The sequence below is a fragment of the Ranitomeya imitator genome, chromosome 8, assembly GCF_032444005.1.
Source record: "Ranitomeya imitator isolate aRanImi1 chromosome 8, aRanImi1.pri, whole genome shotgun sequence".
In the NCBI taxonomy this organism is placed as follows: Eukaryota; Metazoa; Chordata; class Amphibia; order Anura; family Dendrobatidae; genus Ranitomeya; species Ranitomeya imitator.
Genome location: NC_091289.1, coordinates 62,284,557 through 62,301,799, shown reverse-complemented (window position 1 = coordinate 62,301,799; position 17,243 = coordinate 62,284,557). Strand labels below are relative to the sequence as shown.

The 17,243-nt window shown below is 42.8% G+C and overlaps 1 protein-coding gene across 1 annotated transcript in view; it reads right to left on the bottom strand.

Annotated features, from left to right (window-relative positions):
* Positions 1-474: 474 nt before the first annotated feature.
* The window catches only part of GTPBP1 (GTP binding protein 1), a 58,646-nt gene continuing 41,877 nt past the window's right edge, over positions 475-17,243 (bottom strand). The window contains exons 7-12 of the mRNA XM_069737025.1: positions 12,054-12,198; positions 11,660-11,842; positions 11,441-11,576; positions 5,069-5,247; positions 4,037-4,219; positions 475-3,252 (exon numbers count right to left, since the gene is read on the bottom strand). Coding sequence (XP_069593126.1) covers positions 3,163-3,252; positions 4,037-4,219; positions 5,069-5,247; positions 11,441-11,576; positions 11,660-11,842; positions 12,054-12,198 — 916 coding nt within the window. The 3' untranslated portion in view covers positions 475-3,162. The remainder of the gene's footprint in view (positions 3,253-4,036; positions 4,220-5,068; positions 5,248-11,440; positions 11,577-11,659; positions 11,843-12,053; positions 12,199-17,243) is intronic.

The following is a 17,243-nucleotide window of genomic DNA, read 5'->3' as shown; positions in this document are numbered from 1 at the left end:
CTCCACTCCCATAGGCAATACAAGTCTATGGGGAAAAAAAACACATCCTGCGGGCAGGATGCGTTTTTTCCCCCAAAACAACACATTGTGACGGATCTAAAAAGACAGAAGTGTGAAAGTAGCCTTAGGCCCATAAGAATAGAATTAAAATGATCCCGGATAGCCCCTTTAAATATGATGAAAATTGCAATTGAGATGGAGGAATAAAGGTGTGGCAGCCTTAGAAACACAATAAATCCTGTGATAATTCATGGTCTTGAAGGTTTGAGTAAGCAGTTTAGTGACCACATTCATGTGAAGTGCACACAAGTGGTAAAGTGCCAACTACACAAGCTTGGCTTCTCTCTATTGAAGTGAATTGACAAACATCTAAATCGACACATAACCACCAGGATATACCCTGTAAGATAATAAATCAGTTACAAATCCATTAAATCAGGTACTGGGAAGAAGGACGATATGTTCAGTCAAACATATATGGAAACAGATTTAATGATTACAAGTGCCATTTTTGATAAATTAATCTGCTTCACCATGGGTTTAAATGAGTGGCAACATATTTTCAGCACTGAAGACAAATCTTTAAAAAGAAAGGACACGAGTTTGGTAAAGACTGAAAACAATGTTTTTTAACCAATAATGACAGATTGAAAATTTGCAAAGTTAAAACAACTTGTCCAAATGGTGCAAACAATATTATGTTACTATAATAAATATAAAAGGGGCACTATTTTTGTTTTCTTAGAAGTGGCATGACAAATATTTAAGTGGCCGTTCAGGATTAGTCAAAAGGATCTGATTTTTTTTTTCCTCATCAGAAAGGTGCAATTGTGCCCATGGGCTTTGTCTGGTATTGCTACTCAGCCACATTCACGTCGACTGCAAAGCTAAACACACAGATGTGCGGCATGAACGGGCAACTTCCTTTTAAACCAGTGCATTATAAATCTTGGGATCAAGATGCCGGCCCACCGGGACAGAACGCTAGTGCAAACATAGCTATATACAGAAATATTAAACGGTTTCTCCCTGTTTAACAATGAGTTGATTCAACACAAAAAAAAAACCTCTAAATAAATGATGACAAATAAAAATGTGTATCAGACAAATTGGATCATGGAAAAAATAAAACTTGTGGGTTTTACAATTATTACCACCTTTTTGAAAATAACAAAAATAAAATTTATTTATTTTTAACCCAGAAAGCACCAGACAAGGACCATGGGAAAAAAAAAAGTTATTTAAGAAAAAAAAGAAAGGCCCCTTCTCTAATCTTATGCAACCCCTTTAACGAAAAGCATAAGAGAGCGGCATATATCACTGCTTTGTTTGAGGGTATAACCCCCCCCCCCCCCCCCCCAAAAAAAAAAAAAAAAAAACCTAACAAACCCAGAAGCCTAGGGACTGATTATTCCTAAGATATAATGTGACATCGAAGAACTACTGTAGATTCTATCATCAGTGAAGTATAAAGGAAACAGCGCCACAGCTGTCCACACTTTGTATTGCAGCTTGGCTCCATTCATTTCATTGGAGCAGCAGTTCTACAAATGTTTGCTGAGAAACCTATGGAATGGTTGTCAGACGTGAGATTTGATGTGTCAGTACACCGTGCTGCTGTATAAACAGCAGACCAACAGAGGAATAGCAATTTCGGAGTTTCTATTAATATGCGTTTCGTGCTCGCACCGATCTCTTTTTAAAAAACAAAACTACATAGCACCATCTTGTGCTTTATACAGCAGCGCGGTCTAGTCTGAAACGTCAGTCTCCTTTTCCTACTGATTGATCTGCAAAAAAGGATTCACCTTCAATTGCCGACGGGACTGCGGCAGCTGTAATATTCGTGGGCCATTGGAGTGGTGACAATCACAACCCTTCCAGGTCAGCAACTCCATGACTCCCTTCTCATCTGTACCCGTCAATATCCCTCTATGTGTGCTCGTCTCCCTCGCCATCCCCCGTTTTTTTTGGTCTACCAGATTTGGCAGCCCCATCCCATATATTTTGCAGCAGGACTGCTTCCATACATATCTTTTCTGTGGCCAACCAGTGAATTAATGCCTCACACTCAAAAAAGAGTTTAAAAATTAGAATATTAAAATGGGCTGAAAGTTTTGCAAAATCCCTATTTTTACAAGTCCCTTGTGATGACTAGATCAATCTGTCTAGACCCCTAGATGTGAGGAAAATGAATAGATCATGTTCAATGTTCCCTACGTCCCCATCTTATCTGGGTGTGGAGAGAAGACCGTTGGGGCGGTACAGCAGCACCCACCCATATCATCTGTTATTTGGGCCAGGGTGAGTGCACAGTACTTGCTGGGTGGGTGTCCTGACTACCATACTGTCCTGTGGTCACCAGTGCCGCTCCATGACCAGTATCAGATCGGACAGGGGAGTATGCTTAGATAACCCCTTTAAACACTGATGTATTTCAATTCTCCTTCTTGCAATACCACATAAGAAACAGATTACAAATAAATACAGCTTACCTGACTGGGACTTAAAAGAATTTGTTTTTACAGTTTAGCCTTAAAAATAAGACATCGCAAATGGTACGACATGCCACAAGTGGAGAAATGGGTGTTCAGCAGTAACCTCTGCCGTCTTGTGTTACTCTTACTGAGGAGCAATGTACAGTCCAATTTGGAGGATACGTAAAGAGGCACAAGATTAAATTAAAACTCATATTTGTCTTAAATAATGTATTGAAAGTCTCTTGCTTGGAAATGTTGGGATACAGAAACTTTGAAATAGGTGATTGAGTTGGAAGGTTTTGCTACATGATCGCATTAGACTTCTCTCCTCCCATTTTACATGGGGTAAATTATTGACTTCTCAAGGAAAGGACATTTTAAAAATAAAAAACACATTAAGACCACTTTAAAATTCCCATTGAATTGAGTTACAGCTACAATCCGGTTGAGCATGAAAATAATGTGCTCTTCAGATCATCGTGAAGCCAGTCAAGAGCAAGTCAGGACACAAAACTGATGAAACTACTGTGAACGGCTGCTAGGATCGCCGCTGATAAACAGTAATCCGTGGGGCTTCACTGGACTGATGTAGATGGAACCGCAGGAGAGCCGGGAGGGTCTGCTTCTTTCCATTAAACAGTGATTGGGGCTGTTGGACCACACAGGAGTTGAGCAGTCATATCTAACAACCCCCTGCTGGGGCACATGTCCCCTGGGACTTCACTTTATGCCTCTGTCCACCACGACGTCGGCCTCCTCCTCCGGTCTTTGGCTGGAAATACAAGTGTTATAATGTAACAAGTTCACGTAAGCAAAGAAAAACCAGCAGCTCACCAGACATGAGTCTGGATCATAATCCATGTTTTGTGCCTCCTAAGATGTCTGGAAGATGCCTTTATGTATTTCCCAATATAAATGTCAGTCATAGTTGTTATTCCATGAACAAAAGTGCCATTTAATCAACATTTCATCTGTGTGTGTGTGATATAATACAGGACAAGAGAGTGATTCCAGGGATGTGTGTCACTTATTACGCTGTGTTTTATCAGCAGGAGATCACTGCAGGTCTAGATCTCACGTGCAGAGCAGGCAGGCTCATCTATATAACCCACACTGCTACACCTACAATAGATAAAACAGAGATTCCAGCAAAACTACCCTAAGCAGCCCAGTAAGTGATACATAGATGGAATCAGGCTTTCTTTCCCTATATTATAATGCTCTCAGATTACACAGCAAAACCTGCTGACATTCCTTTAAACTTAAAGTGCGCTAGAGTACATTGTGCCGCATCAGTTAAGAGGCATACACACACACGCAGATCTGAACTATTTATTGTGTCTAGAATTCAGTCCCAAAATGTAATAACGTTCCTGGTATCAAATCAGCCCCAGGCACTCCCAGAATACTCTGCCCATTCTTTTAAGAAATGGGGAGTAGTAGATCTGAAAATATTCCAATCATTTCATAAACATTATCAATTGCTTCCAATTTCTAGCATGCTTAGAAATGTAGTGCTGCTCAAGGAACGGATAAGTGTTTTTTTTCCCTTGTACCTGTGCTTGTAGTGAGGCCGCTACTGCAGTGGCTGCAGCATTTGCTGTCGGAGAAACCTCATCGGTTACTGCTGTTCCTGGGCTGGTTTCATCTCTTTTTCCAAGTGGGCTCTTTTTGGTGGACTGCATCTTTACTTGCTGTGGTTTTGAGTTCATCGGTAAGTTGTTTGTGCTCTGTAACAACTAGCGATGACAAAACAATTACAGTTCTCATATCCCATTTCTATTATAGAATTAAAAACAAAAAGCCACAAATTTGACAATTATGCGAATAATACAGTGTGTGACTAAACATGCAGATCTGTACGTGGTCATTTATTAACTAAAAAAAAAAAAAAAAAAAAAAAAAATTTATATATATATATATATATACATATATATATATATATATATATATATATATATATACACATATATATATATATATATATATATATATATATATATATATATATATATATATATAAATAATATATTTTATAAAATGCCACCTCTCATAGCGCCTGCAGTTACACAATTATTCCACCCCTTCATGCCAATCATATTGAGAAGAGCAACCTTTACTCTGGCGCACTGCCACGGTCATTCTCAGCACTTCAACTATATTATAAAGATCAATTAAACATCAAACGTGTTTCAAACAACTACATGTCCTAATTTACTAGAGATTTGAAGCACTGAGCATTAATGTTGCCGAGTGCTAGATTAAAAGTCTCTGCTCTCAATCAAAACTCCATAATGTCTTTGGTAAATAGAAAACCTCTGGCTGTTATAACCTGATGAAATTGTGATGCACATAGCCAGACACCAGCTATTGGAAACGTAACTGACAATCTTACACTATCCCTCATGGGCAAAGGTCTCTAGCTCATTAATATTCTTGGGTTGTCAAGAAAGTGCTTCCAAAATATGAGAAAACATGAAATTAATAGACGCAAGACATTGCCTGTGAATTTCATTATTTAGCAGATCTAGTCTCCAGTGCTTTAAGGATAAATAGAACCTTTTAACAAAAAAGGAACTAAAAAATACCTTAGTTATGGTGCCCACAGCTTTGGTTCGGCCCTCTCTGAAAACCAGCCTTTGGTCTATATGCAAGTACTCAGGAGTCTTGATGAATCTGAAGTGAACAGTCGCTTTATCACCAGTACGGAGGCAGTCACGGCTCATGCTCAGGATGGTAGCAGTTTGGCGAATACTTCCACAATGTACTAAAGAGAATAGGTCATTCATTTCTTTGTATATCTAATTTTCTAAAAGATTTAAAGTATAAAACTACTGAATAACGTGCTATATATTAGTATACATATTATATATTACACACACCTACATAAATGTTAGTGAAACATAACAGAATTCATTTGCGATTAATAGTATTGGATCCAAAGATTGTTTTCATCATTCACAGCCATTGGAACTACAGTTCCATGCAAAAGTTTAAAGCAGGCATGGAAAAAAAACACTGTGTGGTAAGAATGCTTTAAAAAACAGAAGTGTTTTTTTCATCAGTAAAATGCAAAGTGAATGGACAAACGAGAAATCTAAATCTAATAAAAATAATTTCCTGTGATAACCCTTTACCTTCAAAACCGCATGAAATAAAAGTACATTTATACTAAGTCAGTTATTTTGCAGGATTAGGCTATGTGCCCACGTTGCGTTTTTTTTTTTTAAGCGTTTTTGCAGCAATTTTCCGTGGCGGAAACGCTTAAAAACGCTTACAAACAGCATCCCATTCAGTTCTAATGTATTCTGCAATTGTTGTGCCCATGTTGCGTTTTTTTTCCGCGGCAAAAACATCGCGGAAAAAAACGCAGCATGTTCATTATTTTTGCGAAATCGTGGCAATTCCGCACCCATTTGCATGTTGCATGTGTTTTTCCTGCCAAGGGTGTGTGGACTTGATGCTCACCTGCCCAGGCCTCAAAGCAAATGCACTATCAGGGTGCAGCCGACCCAACTAATTAAGGCAGACAGGTGCAATACCAGTGTACAAAAAATTCCAATCTGCATATAGCATTATTCACACACGAGTAATGCAGAGCATCTGGCTTACAGCCTATTACCAATGCCCAGTGCCTCCCAAATGCATCCTGTGTGAACAGAAGCTACAAACTGAACCCTGAAAAATAGATAAAGTGCACAAAAACATATCAAAATATGTAAGGTATTTGTTATATTATGGCCACAATACTTAAACTGGCAACCCACGTCACAGGTTTTTACATTTGCCAGTCCTAACACTAAACATCAAAAAACTCACTGACACAAAAAGGAAGGAAATCCTCAAAATGTATTTTTCAGGGTGCAGTTGGGCCCATATGGCTCTGTATTTGTAGCCTCTATTCACACAGGATGCATTTGGGAGGCACTGGGCAGCCCACCTGATCTAAAAGTATGGGCGTTGGTAATAGGCTGTAAGCCGGATGCTTTGCATCACTCGTGTGTGAATAATGCTATATGCAGATTGGAATTTTTTGTGCATTGGTATTGCACCTGTGTTTCTGCCTTAATTAGTTGGGTCCGCTGCACCCTGATCGTGCATTTGCTTTGAGGCCTGGGCAGGTGAGCATCTCTGCCTTCTTTTCAGCAATTTTTGTATTAATTTTGAGGATTTCAGTCCTTTTTGTGTGTCAGTGAGCTTATTGTGCGGATTTGAAGCAGAAAATTATGCTTCAATTCTGCAACATAGGGACAAAGCCTTATAGTCAGGTATATCAGTAAACAATTGTACCATTCAAGTGATCATGGTCATTATTTCCATCTGTAGGTTGAAAGATAGTCATTAACCGAAAGTTGAAAGTTTGGCTGTTTCTTACCTTCTGAGCCTCCAACGGTGTAGGAGGCTCAGAAGGTAAGAAACAGCCAAACTTTGCTAAAATTATGTGTAGAGGAAAAAGTGGCGAACTCAGCGCTACAGGTAGAAGGTAATAAATCCAGGTCCACACTAGGACAATATGCAGTTTCTTTGTTATGTCTACGCGATTCAAAAATACCATGTTTTTGTTTGTGCTGAAAAAGAAGTATGGTACTTCGAAACGCAGAGACCTAAAGAAACTGCATATTATCCTAGTGTGGACCTGGATTTATTACCTTCTACCTGCAGCACGGAATTCTCCACTTTTTCCATTCCACCTAATTCTTCTTGGTCCTTGGAACCTGCTGCAGCTGGGATTACATGTTCACTTAAAATGTTGTGTGATCACAACATTATCAGGTTAGCAAAACATTTCATTATTTTATCTAATTTAACCAGATAAGACCCTTTTGCGATTTTCGCTCTTCCTTAGCATTCCTAATCTCTGCTACAATAAAGAGGCTGTGGAGAAAGGGTCATGTCACAGGTCATACACCTAAGCGAGACTGAGCATTTCACCAAGATACAGGTTAGTTACACTGCATCAGTAAGGTCTCCCACAGGCAAAGATTTCAAAGTATTCTGGGGTTTCAAGATGTGCTGTTCAAGCGCTTTCAAAGAAACACCAAAAAATGGGCAACATTGAGGACCATAGATTAAGTGATCGGCCAAGAAAACTTGCAGCTGATGAAAGACACAACATGCTTACTTCCCTTAAAATTTGGAAAATTTGTAGCAGTGCCATCAGCTCAGAACTGGCAAGAACTATTGAGACACCGTTACACCCATCCACAGTTCTGAAAAGTCTGGCTAGAAATGATGCTCATGAAAGAACTGTGGCCAAAAAGCCATGCCTTTGACATGTAATCAAGGCCAAGTACGGTAACTCATCTAAAAACATAGGAAGCGGGGTCCAGAAAACTGGCTTCAAGGTGCTCTGGATTGAGGAGTCGAATTTTCAAAAATTTCCCTATAACTAAAGTTTATTACTGAAGTGCTGGAGAGTGGTACATTAATCAGTGAGGCATGGTGGAGACTGCTTGCAAGTTTGTGACTGCATTTCAGCCACTAGAGCTGGAGGATTTGGCCACGATTAAGAATGTCCTCAATACTGAGAAATACAGGTAGATACTTGTCAATCACCAAATACTGTCAGGGAGGCATCAGATTTGCTACAAATGTATTCTGCAGCAGGTGAGCGGCACAAAGTCTACAGCCAATGTTATTAGGAAACAAACTTTTACATATTCTGGCTGATAACCGGTTCATGCAGCATTACATGAACACCCAATTTCCTACACTATGGCTGGTCCAAACAACAAAAGCAAATGTTACCATCCACCTTTCGTGTCTCCCCTTTTTCCTCATAGATTTTAAGCTTGCGAGTAGGGCCCTCATTCCTCTTGGTATGTGTTTTGATCTGTGTGTTTATTGTTATTCTGTAATGTCTATTGTCTGTACATGTCCCCTCTAAAATGTAAAGTGTTGCAGAATATTTTGGAGCTATAGGAATAAAAATTATGATTATTATTATCTTCAATGTGAAGGCCTGAAAGTGATGATAATCCCCCAACAGCGCCCTGATCTCATCATCGGCTTTGTCTGGGATTACATGAAGAGACAGAAGATTTGTGGTTAGTTCTTAAACAAGTTTGGAACAACCTCCTGGCAGAGTTCTTGCAAAAACTGTACAAGTGTACCTAGAAGTTTGTATGCTAATTTTGAGGCAAAGAGCAGTCACACCAATTAATAATTTGATTTAGATCTTTCATTTACTTTGTTTTTATCATTTAACAAAATGGAATTAACACTGCTATTTTTGAAAGCAGAAGACACAAAAGAGAATAGTAAAACCAAAAACACTCAGTTTGAAAAAATGTTGCAGTAATCCGCAAGTGCTAGTAAAAGATGTAAAAAACAGGGTATTTGGTTGATACGTTTTTTGCAAAAAATGTATACTAAGCTGCTCTACCATCTTCACGGTATACCCTTATCAGAGCAGTCCTAACTAATGTATGCAATCCCTATCTGATGTATTTAAAAACCTGATCATCTGTATATAACCTGTGTGAACAGGGTTCAGAGAAAAGCTGTTCTACCCTGTATGCACACATGGATTTTTCCTCTCTGAACCCTGTTCACACAGGTTATATACAGATGATCAGGTTTTTAAATACCGTATATACTCGAGTATAAGCCGAGATTTTCAGCCCAAATTTTTGGGCTGAAAGTGCCCCCCTCGGCTTATACTCGAGTCACGGTAGCGGTGGGGTCGGCGGGTGAGGGGGTGAGGGCGCTGGGGTATACTTACCTAGTCCCAGCGATCCTCGCGCTGTCCCTGCCGTCCCACGGGCTTCGGCGCTGCAGTTTCTTCCTCTCTTCAGCGGTCACGTGGGACCGCTCATTACAGAAATGAATAAGCGGCTCCACCTCCCATAGGGGCGGAGCCGCTTATTCATTTCTCTAATCAGCGGTGCCGGTGACCGCTGATAGAGAAAGAAGCTGCGGCACCGAAGACAGGAGGGGACAGCGCGAGGATCGCCAGGACTAGGTGAGTATAGCATATTCACCTGTCCTCGTTCCAGCCGCCGGGCGCCGATCCATCTTCCCGGCCGGCGCCTCCATCTTCCCGGCGTCTCTGCTCTCTGACTGTTCAGGCAGAGGGCGCGATGACGCATACAGTGTGCGCGGCGCCCTCTGCCTGATCAGTCAGAACAGAGACGCCGGGAAGATGGAGGCGCCGGAACGAGACGCCGGGAGCTGCAATCAAGGGAGGTGAGTATGTGTTTTTTTTTCTTTATTGCGGCAGCGGCGGCACAAATTTATGTGGAACATCTATGGGGCACAGTGAACGGTGCAGAGCACCGTATATGGCACAGCACAGCTATGGGGCACAGTGAACGGTGCAGAGCACTGTATATGGCACAGCACAGCTATGGGGTACAGTGAACGGTGCAGAGCACCGTATATGGCACAGCACAGCTATGGGGTACAGTGAACGGTGCAGAGCACCGTATATGGCACAGCACAGCTATGGGGCACAGTGAACGGTGCAGAGCACCGTATATGGCACAGCACAGCTATGGGGCACAGTGAACGGTGCAGAGCACCGTATATGGCACAGCACAGCTATGGGGTACAGTGAACGGTGCAGAGCACCGTATATGGCACAGCACAGCACAGCTATGGGGCACAGTGAACGGTGCAGAGCACCGTATATGGCACAGCACAGCTATGGGGCACAGTGAACGGTGCAGAGCACCGTATATGGCACAGCACAGCTATGGGGCACAGTGAACGGTGCAGAGCACCGTATATGGCACAGCACAGCTATGGGGCACAGTGAACGGTGCAGAGCACCGTATATGGCACAGCACAGCTATGTATGGGGCACAGTGAACGGTGCAGAGCACCGTATATGGCACAGCACAGCTATGGGGCACAGTGAACGGTGCAGAGCACCGTATATGGCACAGCTATGGGGCACAGTGAACGGTGCAGAGCACCGTATATGGCACAGCACAGCTATGGGGCACAGTGAACGGTGCAGAGCACCGTATATGGCACAGCACAGCTATGTATGGGGCACAGTGAACGGTGCAGAGCACCGTATATGGCACAGCACAGCTATGGGGCACAGTGAACGGTGCAGAGCACCGTATATGGCACAGCTATGGGGCACAGTGAATGGTGCAGAGCACCGTATATGGCACATCTATGGGGCACAATGAACGGTGCAGAGCACTATATGGTTCACACCTATGGGGAAATATGAACGGTGCAGAGCATTATATGGCACAGCTATGGGGAAATAATGATCTATTTTTATTTTTGAAATTCACCGGTAAATGCTGCATTTCCACCCTAGGCTTATACTCGAGTCAATAAGTTTTCCCAGTTTTTTGTGGCAAAATTAGGGGGGTCGGCTTATACTCGGGTCGGCTTATACTCGAGTATATACGGTACATCAGATAGGGATTGCATACATTAGTTAGGACTGCTCTGATAAGGGTATACCGTGAAGATTGGTAGAGCAGCTTAGTATACATTTTTTGCAAAAAACGTATCAACCAAATACCCTGTTTTTTACATCTTTTACTAGCACTTGCGGATTACTGCAACATTTTTTCAAACTGAGTGTTTTTGGTTTTACTATTCTCTTTTGTGTCTTCAGGTTTCTTGGTGGTGTGTGAACATGATCATACAGACTTGTTCACTGTGCAAGTAGCCCATGTGTTCCTGTTTCTACTTTTGAAAGCATTCACACTTTGAAGCTTTTTTGCACACCTGCCTAAAACTTCAGTATCTGCATTACTCAACCTATTCTTCAGCCATTTACATCTTATAAAAGGTGACCTTGAATTTAAATTCTACAAAGAATAGCCTTATTCATATTCAAGTAATTTTAGATATGAATGGAATGAAATGAAAGACCAACACAGGTCTTAGGGATCATATATGAAAGAGCCCTCAGTTATGACTGATTTACATACATAATATATGGACCTACTGATATTTTAGTTAAAAGATAGAAGAAATGTATTTACCCATTGCCTGGTATCGCGGGCTGATTGTGGTCGGATGATGCAGCACCAAGATCTCCGCTTCAAACTCCCAGGATGCCTGAGGATTAAGGCGCGGGGAAACCATCACCATGCCCTTCCTGATGGAAGAGCGTTTAATCTGAAGAGGAAATACATTATTTACTGACCGCCTATAGATTTATTAGACATTTTGGACTGTTTCTTTCTTCACAGAACACTTACCTTTTTCAAAGCAAAGGATGCAGTCTGTCCACCTCGCACCTCTTTAACAGGCATACGCTTTCGATGTATTGACTTCACTGCAATGGATGTAAAGCTCCCCAGTGGGTCTGGACCAAGAAGCAGCAGATCATTAAGCTTAATCAGGCCTCTTAGGGTAGTTCCAGAAACCACAGTACCTACACCCTAAACAGATTGAGGTTTTAAGAAAAATTGCAGAACACGATACCCCTGAAGAACCCAGACCCAATACACAGGTTTATCATTTTCAGAACTTCTGTGACAAACGTCCTCTCCACAATTTGCACAAGGTATGCCATGTTGTCATTTATTGGTGCAAGGCTGCCAAACTATGGCAGATGTCTTTTTTTTTTAACAGACACTTCTTTGACCTTACCGGTACTGAGTAAGTGTCATCAATCTGGAACTCTGCAGGTTCTTCCTCCCTGGAGCTGGTGCGTGGAGACAGCAAGTTTAGGAACATCTTCAGCAGGTCCAGATTCTCCCCAGTTACATTTGAGATCTGAAAGATTGGACACATCCTGTAAAAGAAAGTCAAGCCATTAATGTGTTACTATAATGAGCAAACACCAACAACAAACTTGTGCAGTTACTTATCTTTTAATGCAGTTTAATTAAATTAAAAAAAAGTAAAAATCAGATTTTTAAAAAGGGGTTGTCCCCTTTAAATGGAACCTGTTACCAGGTTTGGCCTATAAGAGATAAAGCCATCACCTTTCAGGCCTGATATACAGCATTCTATAAAGCTGTATATGTGCCCCCAACCCGACCTGCAAGAGAAGGAAAAGAAATAAAAAATAGAATTAGACTTACGGGTAATTCGGTTTCTAGGAACCTTCCACGACGGCATACGGAGGTTGCCTGTTTGCCCTGATGGGGAACAGGAAATAAGGAGAGGTTAAAAGGCCCTCCCACTTACCAGTGACTTAACTGAAAACCATAGCACCGGTTTACCTTTGAATCCCAGATTTTAGTCCAGGAATACAGGAAGGGAACTAGCGCCGTCGTGGAAGGTTCCTAGAAACCGAATTACCGGTAAGTCTAATTCTATTTTCTCTATCACCTTCCACGACGGCATATGGAGGAATACAAACTAATTTGGCGCTAGGGAGGGACAACGGCCTAGAGAACTTTCCGGCCGAAGACTAAATCTTTGTTGGGCAAGATGTCCAATCTATAATGCTTGGAGAAAGTATGTAACGAAGACCATGTAGCTGCCCTGCAGATCTGTTCTGCTTATGGACCTGCTCTTTCTGCCCAGGAGACTGAAGTGGATCTAGTTGAGTGGGTCTTGATCCCCACTGGGGGAGTTTTGTCTTGAGCGAGATATGCTTCTGCTATAGCTCTCTTAATCCAGTTAGAAATAGTGCTTTTCGCTACTTTTTTCCCTTTATACTGTCCTAGAGAGATGGACAAATAGATTTTGGTCGATTCTGCAAGAGCTGGTTTGCTCTAAATAATGTAGTACAATACGTCTGACATCAAGAGTACGGAATCTTTCTTCTTTTGTATTTGCTGGATTTTGGCAGAAAGAAGGTAGAATAATTTCCTGAGAGCGATGGAACTCGGAGACTATCTTTGGAAGAAAGGAAGGGTTGAGACGAAGTACTATGGAGTCATCCTTAATAGACAAGTAGGGCTCGCTTATTGATAGGGCTTGAAGTTCTCCTACTCTTCTTGTCGTGGTTATAGCCACCAGAAAGATTGTTTTGTAGATGAGATTTTGCGGAGAACAAGATGATAAGGGTTCAAATGGTGGACCTGTAAGCCCCTGGAGTACTAAATTAAGGTCCCATAAGGGATCCACCGACAGCGTTTTAGGGTTCATTCTGCAGGCTGAAGTCATGAACCTCTTAATCCAGGGATGACCTGCCAGATCCCGGTTGAAAATAGAACTGAGGGTGGAGACCTGGACTTTTAATGTGCTAGGCTTGAGGCCTATCTCTAAGCCTTTCTGTAGAAAATCTAGAATTTGCGACAAATTTGGACAGAGGGTGTCTGGTAGCTTAGGAAAGTAGTAAAATGATAATTTCTTCCAAACCTTATTATAGATAGCATTGGTTACTGGTTTTCTTGATCTCTGAAGTGTAGCAACTACTGGGTCCGATAGCCCTTTAGCTCTCAGCACCCGGGCTTCAGTAACCATGCCGCTAGATTCCAATTCTGGGGATCCAGGTGATAAATGGGTCCTTGCAAGAGTAGGTTGTTTTCTACTGGCAATTGGATCGGGCCGTCTACTTGAAGATCGATGATCAGGTTGTTCCAACTCCTTTTTGGCCACAACAGGGCTACTAATATAGTCGGAGTTTGTTCTTTTCGAATTTAATGTAAAAACTTCGCCAAAATCGGGACTGGTGGAAATGCATAGGTCAGTCGAAAATTTCACTTCTGGGCTAGAGAATCTACTCCTCTGGAGCCGTCCCTGAGATTTAGAGAGAAGAAGGCTTCGACCTGAGTGTTTTGACGAGATGCGAAGAGGTCGATTTCAGGCAGACCCCATCTGTCCACAAGCATCTTGAAGCTTCGACTGTTCAGGCTCCATTTCCCTGGCTGTATATCTTGGCACTCAGTCTGCCTGGGTGTTGGACGAGCCTTTCAAGTGGAAGAGACAGCAGGTATTTCTCTGCCCAAGAGTTTATTCGGGTGGAGACATTTTTAAGTTGTTTAACTTTGTACTGCCCTGGTGTCGGATATGAGCAACTGCAGTCATATTGTCCGAATATACTCGAACATGTTGTCCCATGATAAGTCGACCTGCTGCTGGATGGGTCTCCTCAACAGCTTTTAGTTCTCTGTAGTTGGACGACTTCCTGCTCGTTGTCTGGTCCCAGAGTCCTTGGAAAGGGATGTTGTTTACCATCGCTCCCCAGCCCCTCTTGCTGGCATCTGTTGTGATTGTAGTCAGCTGAACTTGAGTCCAGCTGACATTAGTGGAGATTTTTTAGGTTAATCCACAGAGGCTCTGACTCGACCCGGCGTGTGTAGCCTTTGGTTTAAAGAGCTGGGATGGCCGTTCCAATTCTCTAGAATATGAGCTTGAAGGATCCTAGAGTGGGCCTGAGCCCAGGGTACCGATTGGATGCAGGCCGTCATGGAACGCAGAAGCGACATGTACTCCCTGAGCGTAGGAGATCTCGTGTCTCTGAATGTCTTGACCTTTGTTACCAAGGTCAGACAGTGGTCCTCTGAAAGAAAAGAAATTTGTTTTGCGGAGTCCAAAAGAACCCCCAGGAATTTCCTAGATTTGGAGGGCCGTAGCTGAGATTTCTTCAGATTCGGGACCCACCCCAGGGATGTTAGAATATCAAGAGTCTTTGATATGTGAGATTCTAGGATTGTCTTGGTGGAGGCCACTATTAGCAAGTCTCGTCCAGGTAAGGCACTATACAGATGCCTTGGTTCCGGATATAGGACACTACCTCCGCCATTATCTTGGAAAAGACTCTTGGTGCAGAGGAGATTCCAAATGGGAGGACGTTGAACTGATAATGTTCTATCAGTTGTTTCCCCTGTACCGCAAACCTGAGATATTTTTGGTGTCTCGTGTGAATTGGAATATGAGAGTATGCGTCCTTTAAGTCAATAGTAGACATAAAGGAGTGAGGACTTGCCGATTTTACCGACTCCATTTTGAACCTGCGGTATTTTACGTGCTGGTTGAGTCCTTTCAAATTTATAATGATACGAGACTCGCCCGAAAACTTGGGTACTAGAAATAGTCAGGAGTAATGTCCTAGACCTCTTTTTGATTCTGGAACTTGAGATAGTTAGGTCTCTGAGACCTACTAGCAATGTTGTTTGGTCTCTCAAGGAGGTAAGGGAGGTGACCTTGAGACCCAGTGGAGGTGAGGAGATGAACTCTATTAACAGGCCCTCTCTGATGACATTGAGGACCCAGGGGCAACTGGTGATATTTTGCCACTGAAGGAAAAATTTTGAGAGTCTCCCCCCCACTGGGTCGAAGTCAACGCTTCTCCTGTTGAGACTACTGCTGCTATTGGGGGATAAGAATATTCTTTCCTCCACCTTTTGGATAGCTCCACCTCCCAGTCTTGCCTTTTCCTTTCTGAGAGGCTTGGGGTTGTGAGGGACGAAAAAACCTTTTCTTAGGGTGGTTTTTGTTCTGGAAGAGCTTTTTTCTTGTCCGTGGCCTTCTCCAAGATTTCATCTAGAGAAGGCCCAAAGACAGTCTCCTTTAAAGGGTATAGCACATAATTTGGCTTTGGAGGCGATGTCACCAGACCACATCTTGAGGCAGTGAGCTCTCCTAGCCGAATTAGTTTGTACCATGGACCTAGCAGCAACTCTGATGGTTTCCATGGAGACATCAGTCAAAAACCCAGTAGCCCCAAGAAGGCTAGGTAGAGAGTCCAGCAGTTCACCTCTGGAGGTACCCTGAGATATAAGGGACTCTAGCTCCCCTAACCAGCGGGATAGGGCTTCTAGCTACACAGGTTGAAGGAATGTTAGCTTTTAAGGCTACCGTAGAAGTATCCCAGGATTTTTTACAAGAGACTTTCAATTTTCCCGTCCATTGGATCCTTCAACTGAGAAGAATCTTCAAAAGGAAGGGCGGTTCTTTTCGCAACTCTTGCAACCTGTGATTCAACCCTGGGAACGTCCCATTTAACAGAATCACCTTCTATGGGGAATCTGTGTTTCATCTCAGAGGGAATGCTAAGGTGTTTCTCCGGAGATTCCCACTCTTGAGAGATCATGCCGAGTATATTAGAGCGTACCGAGAACTCGTTTACCCTTTGTTATCCCGCCAAACACCTGGTCCTGAATTGACTGAGGTTCTGACTCTTCCTCCAACCCCATAGTGCTGCGTACTGAAGATACTAGATCCTCAATCCAATCCGAGGAAAAGATATTTCCTAGTTTCAGAGGCTATGGGTGACATGGGTTCTTCTCGTCTACCAGAGGATGAACCATAGGAGAGGTCTGATTCTGATTCAGAGTCCTCAACCTGAATCTTCCTTTTCTTCCCTGGAGAAGGTGGTGGAGGGGAAGGGGTGAAAGCTGCCAGGGAAGACTGCACTTCTTGCTTGATAAGTGAGTGGATCTCTTCCAATAGGGAGGGTTGCTCTGGTTGGACTATTTTATCAGTACATGATTGGCAGAGTTTTCTGTCCCATAACGAGGGCAATTTAATATTGCAGTCTTTATAGCAGTTTTAGGGGTAGACTTGTCTCCCTGGAATGAGAGGGAGAGTAGTGTCAGAAAAAAAGAGAGACCCCTTAGGCTATCTATGTAAGGGCCCAATCCCTGCACACTTACTGTGGCAGGGGAAGCGCTGGGCTCCGCAGGGCAGGTATTGCCTTCCATACCGAAGCACAGTCTTACCTGCGACGTCTTCAGGCAGGTTTTATACTAAAAAAAGTAGGCCCCTGCCCCCCAGCAATGATCCTGTTCCCTCCTCCCTTCCTGGTCAGAGAGTAGAGGATCGGCAACCTGCACGAGGCGCCTCCGGCAGAAGTATTGCGCTCCATGGAACAGATTGACCAGGAAGTGATGCGCGCGACCACTTCCACAACGCCAGCTGGGCGCGAGGAGGGAGAGGAGA